Source organism: Amphiprion ocellaris, chromosome 2 (assembly GCF_022539595.1).
Source record: "Amphiprion ocellaris isolate individual 3 ecotype Okinawa chromosome 2, ASM2253959v1, whole genome shotgun sequence".
Lineage (NCBI taxonomy): Eukaryota > Metazoa > Chordata > Actinopteri > Pomacentridae > Amphiprion > Amphiprion ocellaris.
The window spans coordinates 28,250,205-28,261,745 of record NC_072767.1 but is presented as its reverse complement, the minus strand read 5'-3'; the positions used below and the strand labels follow the sequence as shown (position 1 = coordinate 28,261,745).

General features: G+C 36.5%; 2 protein-coding genes across 2 annotated transcripts in view; one reads left to right on the top strand and one right to left on the bottom strand.

Annotated features, from left to right (window-relative positions):
* Nucleotides 1-7,574: 7,574 nt before the first annotated feature.
* Nucleotides 7,575-11,334, bottom strand: LOC118470693 (uncharacterized). Its single transcript, XM_055005759.1, has 4 exons — nt 11,313-11,334; nt 10,716-10,825; nt 8,563-8,691; nt 7,575-8,093 (listed from the first exon to the last, which is right to left on the bottom strand). Exons 1-4 carry the CDS (start codon nt 11,332-11,334, stop codon nt 8,052-8,054), a joined length of 303 nt encoding a protein of 100 aa, XP_054861734.1. The 3' UTR covers nt 7,575-8,051.
* Nucleotides 10,400-11,541, top strand: part of tgfbr3 (transforming growth factor, beta receptor III) — an 89,770-nt gene continuing 88,628 nt past the window's right edge. Inside the window, exon 1 of the mRNA XM_055017246.1 lies at nt 10,400-10,593. The gene's annotated coding sequence lies outside the window, so the exon portion shown is untranslated. The remainder of the gene's footprint in view (nt 10,594-11,541) is intronic.

The window sequence follows — 11,541 nt, the reverse complement described above, 5'->3', positions numbered from 1 at the left end:
TGAGAAGCTGTGTCCAAACTTTTGAATGGTTGTGTAAGTTTACTCATCCACATAGATACTGCTACATTCAGTGCTGGAAATACAAGGAGGGAAGTGACTCATTTTTCTTTCCATATGAGAGTCATCCATGGTTCAACCCTTTTAAAAAAGAGGTGCGAACATAACTTGGAGATTGGCTAAAACATCCTTTATCCCCTCAGTTACGGCTTTAGGGAACTAGAAACTTCTCCCGCAAGGTGTCACCAAAATACAGTGTGGATTAACATCTTCAGGATTCATTATTTCAGTGGGACCAAACTGGAGACACACAACAAGACCAGAAGTCACAGAATGGGTTAAATTGTGACTGAAATCACTTTCTTTGAAATCTACAATATCTAGAATGAATATCAGAAAACTGAAATCTAAGCAGATCTCTGATAATCTCCTTTTATGTATTAAGAGCTCACTGCATTAGAAGGATGGAAGAGGATCAAGACCAGATGTAATAGGAATGCATTTGTAAACCATTGTAAGTGCTGTAATGGATTGTCTCTGTCTCCATTTGTTTATTTTATAGTTTTTTGTACTTTTTTGTCTTAACAGACAACCAAGCACCCTCACATTCACATCTAAGGACAATTTAGAATCACTAATTATGGCATGGGCACACTTTAGTCTGTGGTGGCCTCGCCTTGCCTCTGTCCTGCTGTAGATCAGTTTCAAACCACAGACCTGAGGCTGTACTGGGAAGATGTCAATCAAACAACAGTACTCTCCATGTTATGTAGACTCTTGGATTGTCTTCTGGATTCCTCATCGTTTGGGCCATTATTATAATTATGCATTGCTTCTCTTTGTGACTCCTGTGTTTTTTGTCGTGTACACCTAGAAAATTTGCCTTAAGTTGCTTGTGTGAAAAGCTCCAACTTATGTTTCTCATTTAGTTTTTTCTGTCCAAAATATAGACATTTCATAGCATGTTGGCTTTGCCGCTTTTTTCTGAATTGTGAAAAAATAGTTAAAGCTAAATGCAGTTTTACTCAATTTACAATTATGGACATTGTCCATCCTGAAAGGCGAGGCTTTTATTTTCTATTCCTGATATATATGACCAGGATTGTGTAGTATTGTTGTCTGTTGGGGTTCATCAGGATAGTGATTTTATTTACAATTTATTACTCAGTTTCATTCATGTTGTGTTGTAACTTTGCCTTTATGTAAAACTGAAAATACTCACAAATAAATGTCTTAACATCCATATTTAAAAATCAAAAGTATTATCTTCCACTTTAAAGATTCAGAACTATTGGGGAAATAATTTCTAGTAAGACATGCTTTCTATATTATTGTAACAAACTGACTTGGAAAATATTGCACTTTCAAAACATTCTTTTGGGTTGTAATTGAAAGAAGTACAACTAATAATTTGATAGTTTGTGTCCACAAGATGGAGCCATGGGCCAAAATGTGTGGTTCAGAATAAGTGATTTCCATTACAGAGGCATCTTTCATTGCCTTTCATTTTTATTCTGATGTATTTGCAGTTTTGTTTCAGTGTTGTTGAAATGTAGAGACGTGATGCTATTTGACTTCTGAAATCAAACACAGAACATTAATTCTGTCATGAATATTTTAATCTGTTATAGACAAGGACTAATTGTATTTCTTTGCATGTTGAAGGGAAATTTCATTGTAGATAAAAGACTTGTGAAGACTTTTTTTTTTTTACATGTATATTGCAATTTCAGCTTTTCACCTACAACAAATGAGCTCTTCTTGGAGCAATTTCTCACCTAATCAAAGCATTTTTGTTGAAATCTCCTTTTCTATATGCATATCTTGAACAAGAACTTCTGAATGTAGCAAAACTTCTAATTTTCTCTCAAGGAAGAGAGCAGAAATGACACATTTGTGGAGATCAAGCATGTACAGGTATGCAGCATGGCGGCTCTCATCTCTATGAATAACAGACCAAGTGCAGCGGAGTTCAGAAAGGGAAAGTACTGAATGACATGTTCAACTGTGATGTGCTCAATGAGTTTTGGATCCGACCATAAATACTGACAGTGTTTGCTCCCCTGACAATGACAGGAAGCTTGTTCAGAAGGGAGGAGGTCATAAAGGAAAAGGCTCTGCCCCCTGATGTTTCAGAGGGGAAGACTAACAACGGGTATTTGTGTTTGAATGAATAAATATGAGTTCCTCACCACTAGCAAGGGAACATTCTTTGTTAACACATGCAGGCTAACGACTAATCATTAATCAAGCATTTCAAGTTTCTGCTACTTTATTCTTCTGTTATACTGCATTTCAATGGTACATTTCTAGTTTTTACTGCACTGCATGGTATAGTTGTTGGTAAAATTTAACATAAAAAGACGTTAATAGTTAAAACAGTAATTTACAATAATACAAACTGACTGATTCATTTAGATTTCATAAGTACTTCTGTTTTTCATACTTTTGCTACTAATCCATTTGCACATCCTTTTCCATGAGACCTTCTGCTTCACCACCTCAAAAACAAATCCTTAAATTCAGTCAGTAATGGCTTCAAAATAAGCAACATTGTGCTCTATGAAAAAGAAAAACTTGGGAGAATGTTTAAATACACAAAAGTCTTTCCACCCTGATCACCAGGCCAGAGTGACGTTTGAAAAACATCAGAAAAAAGTAGAATTTTTGTCAATCAAAAATGTGAATTAGAGTAAATAGCAGTGCCATAACAAATACTCAGTAAACACTGTTGTTACTAAACCAAAACAGTAACTTTAAATTTCATGCAACACAAATTAAACAACAAGAATCCTGCATCTATTTTAATCACAGCAGTAGCACTCATCACTGAATGAGCTACGTTTGGTAATTTCCAAAACATGCTGGTAGGTTTTAATAACAGATATGACGTGGTCTCTGGACAGGGTTGAATAAAGGATTACATTTCTTTCTTCACTACTTCTGCTACTCAGACTACCTGCATGAACATTTTTAAGTGACTGAATCTTCACTGAATACTAAAAAACATGTTTTATATTGTCCATAAGAGGGCACCAGAATCCATATATCTATGTTTCCAAATGATTACAGTTTATGTGAGTTGAATGAGAGGCATCATTTGCAGTCTTCTTATTGTAAGAGCTGAACTACTTTCTTTACAGTTACCTGTTTAAGTTTGTGATTATATTCTAAGTGCATTAATATCTTGTATGTAAATAAACTGTATGTAAGACATCAGTGTATATATAGACATCAGGTGGGAGAGGTGCTGATAAAGATCTGTCTGCAGGCATCATCGGGTAATGATTTGTAATAAAGGATTAGTAAAAATAAAAACTATTTCTGTTATTTGTTTCATAAGCAAAAATGGAAAAACTGCTCCGGTGTCAGAATCAAAAGACATAAAATCAATCACACACAGTCTAGTTTTGGTTTACGGTGAATCCTTTTTCATTTGGAAACCAAAACAGAAGTCATGTCAGTTTTTTGTTTTTGAACAAAAATTGAATCGCCTGTTTTTTGGTTTTCAAATAAAAATGATCAAAGGAATAAGCAAAAACACCAAATAAATTGTGTTTAATTGTTGGTTTTTTTGTCTGTTTGTTTTTTATATCTGACTTGTTTTTTTTCTGTTTTTGGTTTTGAAACAAAGAACAGAAATATGTTTTTTGTTTTTCTTTCTTTTGTGTTTACATTATGTATAAATTATAGATTGTTCATTAACACAGACTTTAACAAGTAATCTGAGTAAATATTACAAGAAACCATTAAGTATGCACACCTTTGCTTTCACAATTGACTTTCTTACAGCAAAACTTAAAATGAAACAGAAAACACACTTAATACATATAGGAATCTGTTGTTAACTGGCTTTTTCCCAGCTGTAAATGGCTATTGATGTGTTCCATGTGCTGCTGAGAAAAGATGGGAAATCCAGTGAAATAACTGAAGATGTTTGGAGTGGTACAGATAGCATGTGGTTTAGTTTTTAAGATGAATTAAAAGGCAAGTCCACATTCAAATGGAAATCAGATGTTTTTCTGAAATGATTTAGGACACAAACCCCAGTTTTACAATAAAACTGCTGTACAACAATGAAAATCATCTCATCTTTCCTGCTACTGATATGGATTTGAAATCAAAGTCAGAACATGTGAGACAGTGTGCTGGTCAGTAGTCAAAGTCACGATACAGCAGCCAGAGCCAGCTGGAGCGAAGCTTTAACACTGACTTTGCCTTTTTTTGGTCATCTTCATGTGATTGAGGATGTATGAGACAGCACTTCAATAACAGTCATTGCCCAAATCAAATATTTAGAGTGACACAGAGAGGACGGAGCTGGACCACGGACAAAGAAAAGGGGATTTTTGTAGTGATGACAATTATTCTGCTCATTGAAAAAGATTATTGCAACCTGATTAAAAGTAAAATAATCAAGAGATACCAAGGGCTGGATATCACACACACACACATGCACACTCATCTAGTTCTGTATACTTTCCTAATATTGACTTTATTGAATTGACATTACCACACTGCAACTTTATTCAGTCTACATTAGTCAAATATTACAACCTCATATTGTGTAGTGTAGAGTACTTTAACAGTGTTGGAGCAGATGTGGGTGAGCTGGTGTGCTCGAGCTGCAGTGACCAGCAGGGAAAAGATACATGGACTTCACAGACCTCTACATTCTAAAGAAGGAAACAGTGTAGATTTACAGCTAAGACATTTAAAGCTAAGTCATGTTCCAGCAGCAAACAACTACTAAACTATATAAATATAGAAATCTTGATAATCACTGTATTTATACAAGATATTTCTTACAGAATTTTTTTTTGAAAAATGATGATTTTCTCATTTTTCTCAGCTAAAGGTTTTTAAATATGATTTTACATTAGAACATCACAATGTACTCTACCAGTGAAAAGTTTTAAAATGCCTCAATTTTTCCAATTTTTTATTGAAATTCAAGTTGTTCAAGTCCAATGTTAGCTGGAAATGGTACAAAAGTAAGTGGTGAACTGCCAGAGGTTAGAAAAAGGCAAGGTTACCCAAAATTGAAAAATAATGTACATTTTCAGAATTATTAATAAAAATTATTCTTTAAAAAAATATTATTATTACAAAAAGGCCTTTTTCAGGTAACAAGAAATGGGTTAACAACTCTAAGCTGTTCTGCAGCAATGAAGGTTGATCAGGCTTGAAAGTTGGTGCTACCAAATCCTACAGGTGTCCCAACTTTTCTTGATTACTTACAACCCCCTCTGTTTGCATAAAAGTAGTGTTGGAACACACCATGGCACCATACCCTCCAGAGCATTATTTGAACAGTATTGTACTGCAGAAAGTAGTGTGTTGCTGTAAAAATGGAGAGGAAAAGGCAATTAAAAATAGAAGAGAGACAGACCATCATAGAACTTGAAAATGTAGGTCTTTCCTACAGAGAAATTGTGAAGAAAGTTCACCATCAAAAGGCACTCAGAAACTAGGGGAAACTCTGATGGGAAGAGGTCTGGAAGAACCACAGTCACAACAGAATCAAAAGACAAGTTTCTGAGAATCAACAGCTTGGTGATAGGCGGGTCACAGGACAACAGTTTCAAGCTCAGCTTAATAGTGGTCGTAGTAAGAAGTCTCAATTTTAACCGTGAAGAGAAGACTTGGAGTTGTAGGTTTGACAGGTGGAGTTGGACCAAGAAAGCCATTGTTAAGACATCAGAATAAGAAAAAGAGGCTTGCCTGGGCCAAGAAACGCTGTCAATGGACTACTGAAGACTGGAAGAAGGTATTATGAAATGATGAATCAAAATTTGAAATCTTTGGTTCATCATGCAGGATTTTTGAATGCTGTCAAGTAGGAGAAAGGATGGTTCTTCATCCACTGCCAAACATGGAGGAAGAAGCGTGATGGTCTGGGGCTGTTTTGCTGGATCCAGGCTTGGTGACTTCTACAGAGTGAGAGGAACCCTGAACTCAAACGACTACCACAGTATTCTGCAGCACCATGCAGGACCCTCTGATATGTTCCTAGTTGGTCAGTGATTCATCCTACAGCAAGATAATGACCTAAAACATGAGTCCATGCTATACCAGAACTACCTCAGGAAAAAATAGATGGTAAACTTGAAAACATGGAGTGGGCAGCACAGTCTCAAAACTTAAACCCCATGGAGCTGGTTTGGGATGAACTGGACAGAAGAGCAAAAGCAAAGCAACCTACAAGTGCTACACATTTATGGGAACTTCTGCAACAGAGCTGGGAAGAACTTGCTGAAGAATATTTGATTTCGCTGTAAACTTGAAAACCTTTTGTTCTACATTTATTTTATTTCTGTCTTAAAGATGTGTTTAAAATGTGTTTTTACTGCATTCCTCTGCCTTATGTAAAGCTAATTATTCTTTCTACACATTAAGGATGCTACAGTATATAAATGAAATTATCCTTCCAGTGTGAGTTAAAAATGCAGAATTGTTGAACATGTTCGGCCTGGGTCACGTTTTGAATTATTTGAGGGTAACATCAGCTTAAATTGGTTTACTCTATTAAGATTAATATGTTGATTAATAGATCTGTTTATGTGATTCTATTCTTGAACTCACACCTAGCTAAACCTGTACATTTCTGCTGTAAAAACAGCAGAATTGAACACATTCAGACCTAAATTGTCTGAAAAAGTAGCATCTTTATTGACTGTAATACAATCCAACTAAACTGTGAGATCATTTCATATTTCATGCAGTGACACTTGGTGGTATTTGCACTGAGAATAGCTTCATATCTGTGACAAAGCCTGGTTGGACTTGACAGTCTGTGCAATCAGCTGGATCAAAACAAAGTCAAGGGCTGCAGTTACATTAATGGAAAGTGAAGATGGTTTGGATTGCTCATATCTTTGATGCACTGTTACGCTTTCTATTCCTCTTCATCTCAGCTGTATTCACAACCCTAACACAGTGTAAATAAACAAAGTGAAACACTTTAACAGAGACATGCATATGTATGAGATGTAAAATAAGTTGATCCCTTTGAGCGTTTCCTTGTCAACTCTCAAAAGCAGCACATCAGTGTGTTTTTGTGTGTTTTCCACAACAAAAGTTTCCTTCCCTCTTGTCACAGGTGCCATCTCATTAGTGGTGAATCACTAAGCTGACATTTATGTTGTACCCAGTCATGCTGCATCTCCTTTTCAGTGGAAGTCTGATATCACAGCAAGCAGTTCACTATTTGCTTGGGAGAGAGATTTCACACACGGAAATCATTCCACACACAGTTTAGTGCTTGTGATTGGGTTTGCGGGGTGCTGAAATGAAAGGATGTGAAATATCTTGTGAGAACCATAAGAAAAATGTTTTCACACTGGTATATTAGAAGCAACCCTAACTTTAAACCTACGACTGAGATGCCAAAAATGATTCTGATATGCAGTTATATCCATAATTGTGCTCATATGATCCCAATGAAATGCTTCAACCTTGAAATTTAAAGAAATAAAGTCTTTATATATCACACAGGAGGCTGAGTGCACTTATCATTGAGGATTAAATAAACTTATTGTATTATATATAGCATTAAATTATGCAGCCCATAACAGCATAATTTGAAAACAGGGCTTTCCACTATATTGGTTGTGTTTCATTTATTGGTCATTTGTGCATTTTAAATCCATAATGCTTCATGAAAGCTCTATTCTGACATGAAAATTAAATCTTTTATAGAACATGATACATTACTTTGTTTGCAATCTGCACAGAAGGAATCTAGACTATATAGGCCCATATTAATAGAAACTGTATCATATTAACTTCCTTTCACAATCCAGAGACACTGACTTCAGGTAGATTAAAACTTGTATATTGTCTCTGTTTTAGATCCTGTGATGGTTTTATGACTTTGTCTCCATCTTTGACCGCTATACAATGGTGTGAAATCACTTTTTCAATGTGTGGAGTTTGCTCTCCTTGTGCCTACTTGTGTTTTCTCCAGGTTACTCCCACAATCCATGCATGGTAGGTTAACTGGTCCTTGTGTGAGCCCTGTGGTGGACTGATGACCTGGCGTAGCCTGCCTCTCACCCAGTGTCACCATTAATATGCTTCAGCCTTTTGCAGCCCTGTACAGGATACAGACTAGATGAAGTGGGTAGATGAATATAGGCAGCACATTAATGTATGGATAAATTTGAGCAATTATTAATGAAGCATTAATTGACAGGGATGTTTATGATTTTATCTCACTGATGTAGAACTAATTTGTTCTGAAAGCATGTAATTGCAAAAATAACCTGTAAATAGAGCTGCCTAAAGCCCCCCTCCACGAAAATCAAGTTGTTTATCTATTGAACATGTCAGTATTATCATGAGAAAAAAAATGTGCCACAAGTATTTCTGTCTTGAAACTGCAGGATTCAGATGCCAGTCTCAAAATCAAGGTTTCAAGCTTTTGGAGATTCATACGTAACAAACTTAAGGTGCCGATCCTGTAGGCTCACAGGATAGGGGACAGATGATTAATTATTCTTCTTCATAATAAGTTTCCATATTGAACGTGTGTGGCTGATTTACTGCAATATTGCAACTTACCATTGTGAAGTCCAGAGTAGTTTTACAGTGTTTGAGATGAGTTGTAGGTGAGCTGGTATGCTCCTGCTGCAGCAAGCAGCTCAAGAGATGACTGAGGAAAGATGCAAGGACCTCTTGGATCTGCACACTCTGAAAGAGGCAACAGTGTAGATTTACAGCCAAGTCATTCTAAAGCAAAAAGGGATTATTTTTCATGAAAAGAATTCCTGAAATGTAACATTAAGACTCCCAAAACTGAGAAAAAAAGGAAAGGAAGTCTTTCTGTGATGACTATCTCAGAGATAATCTAATATCTTAAGTTGACTGAACTTAGCCAGTTAACAAATTTTCAAAAATTTGTAAGACAACGATGAAATATTTTTTCACAATTTCAGTTAACCCTCTATGCTTTAGAGTCTAAGATGGGTTTTAAAGACATTCTATCTTTAAAAAAAATGTGAAAAGAACACAATTTATCAATCAGAACCTGTGAAGAAAGAAAAAACGCTCTTACTTTCAGATTTGACGGTCCTTCAACTTATCTGTGATGTGTTGTCTTGTGGGAAAAATCATATTACATCAAAATTGCTTTATTCTACACGTCTTTTTTTAAAATGCCAAAAATATACTGTTTCTGCTATCCAGACTGTGTAGAAAATAAAATAAGTCAGTGCTCCTTGGCATGACTGTGAAGCTATTAGTGACTCAGCTGTGACCAACAGTCACCTGACTCAAACATAGTGACTGTTTGGGTTGTACTGCAAGCAGTGTTTCGAACAGCAGAGAGGAGGAAAAAAAAAAAAAAAAAAAAAAAAAAAAAAAAATATATATATATATATATATATATATATATACATACATACATACATACATACATACATACATACATACATACATACATACATACATACATACATACATACATACATATATATATATATATATATATATATATATATATATATATATATATCCACAGGATGCACAATCACTGATTTTTGTTTTTCAGTATTAACATCTGTGGGTACTTGGAAAATGTTGTATATGCTGATTCCAAGTCTATTCAACTTTATAGAGCAAATTATCAAATAAATTCCCCTTTATTGACAATTTATGGAATGAAAAAATAAATTATGAGTTCTCTCTACTTCTAGCCATGGCTGTGCTGTTTCGATTGACATGCAGGAGTTGAAATTGCAGTGAAAAATGAGCCCACAGTGAGTAAAAACAGGAGCAAGACGAAATATCCCCATAAAACTTCCTAGAATTCGGTATGGGTTACATTCAAAGAACGTAAAAGGAGAGCAAGTCTCCAACAGAGACTACATAGTTGATTCTATTTATGACTGCACTTGCTCAGTTAACTGACTAAATCTAATTTTGCTTTTTTTTTTCAAAATTGACAAGATGAGATTAAATTATTATTCAGCTGAAGTGCAGTTAACTCACATTTCCAAGGCAGCAGGAGAACTTGTGTGTGCAAAATGATTTACAGCGTGGAGTGATGCATTTGCACACATTAGTAACAAAACTCTTGATTAGCCAGACATTGTCATAAAGGGCCCCCATGTAGATACACATCACTGTGGGCCCCCATGTGATAAGGCTGACCTATAGCAGCCCTGCACAGTTACATTTTTCAACTTTTGTATTGGATTGCACATCTGTTTCAAGACATCTGAGCTATTTTAGAATTGAAATGCATGTGATAAGAGAGCCAAGGTGTCTGTAGGACCCTGCAGTGGCCGTGCAGGGCTCCTGATCAGACCGGGAACCCCGCATTGAGCCACCCTCAGCTCAGCCTCCTCCCTGATGGCCCCGCCCCCACATGAAGCTCACTGAAAAGGCAGACAGATACAGTAAACTGGCTGAAACTCGGAGCCTGTGGGGCTGTTTATACACGCTTTGGAAGAGATATAACCCACTCTGTTGTTTCGTGTCTGAAAACAAAGTGTCGTTGTGAATTTTCAGCCGGGACCAGAGCCGCTTTGACTTCCACCGGAATTCAACTTCTACCAAGTTTACTTGGGCATTTTCTGAAGACTCTGCAGGGTACGTCCGCTCCGTTTCAACCACTTCTTAGCTTATCTCTAGACTATAGAACATTGTCATTCTGCTGTGTGTCTGTGAACAATGCAGAAACTCAGTTTTCCTGCTTGTTGTGTTTTCTTTACCGGCCATAAATCCAGCTGAACATCTGTCCTGACTTCGCTGACATGCAGCTCTTCTTCTTCTTCTTCTTCTTCTTCTTCTTCGTCTTCTTCTTCTTCGTCTTCGTCTTCTTCTTCTCGGAGCTACCTACTTATAGCTGCTGTTGTTTACATCCACTATGTGTGTTTACTGGGTTTTATACAACAAAACAGGTTCAAAGGTTCTGCATTGTAATAAAAACAACGAGAAGCACAGCATCTCTAGCGCCGCAATACATAGGCTGGAATAAAATAAATAAAATCAAAGCGCTCATAGAAAAATAGAAATCAAAAATACTAAAAAAAAACAAACCCACAAAATATTTTTATTACGGAGCACATTGCATAACGTGAGCCTGTCACAGTGCAGTCGCGGTGAGTGGCAATGTGCTTGACCCTAGATCAAGTCTGCGTGTCTTGTGGCCGTGGTGGGGGTGATAGGGGTGGTAGGGGTGGGACACTGTTCCTAAGGGGTCCTATGGATTGTGGAAAGAAGCTGCTGGCCATTCTGGAAGCAGGTAAACATGATCTGAACAGAGAGGACAGCAGGATTGTGTGTGCTTTCTCTCCTCCTGTGCTGACCAACGTGACTGACAGCAACCATGGATGCAATATTTTACATAGAAACTCACTGAGGTGTATTTTACATGCCTTTAAATAACAGAGTAATCACTGTGGAGCTCAGCCTTCAGTGTCAGTGAGTGTTGTGACAGAAGATGATGCATGCTTTTTTTTTTTAAAGTGTAATGTCCCTTTAACTTGGATTTCAGCTGTTGTTTTTGTGCATTTATACCAATTTCTCATGTCTTAA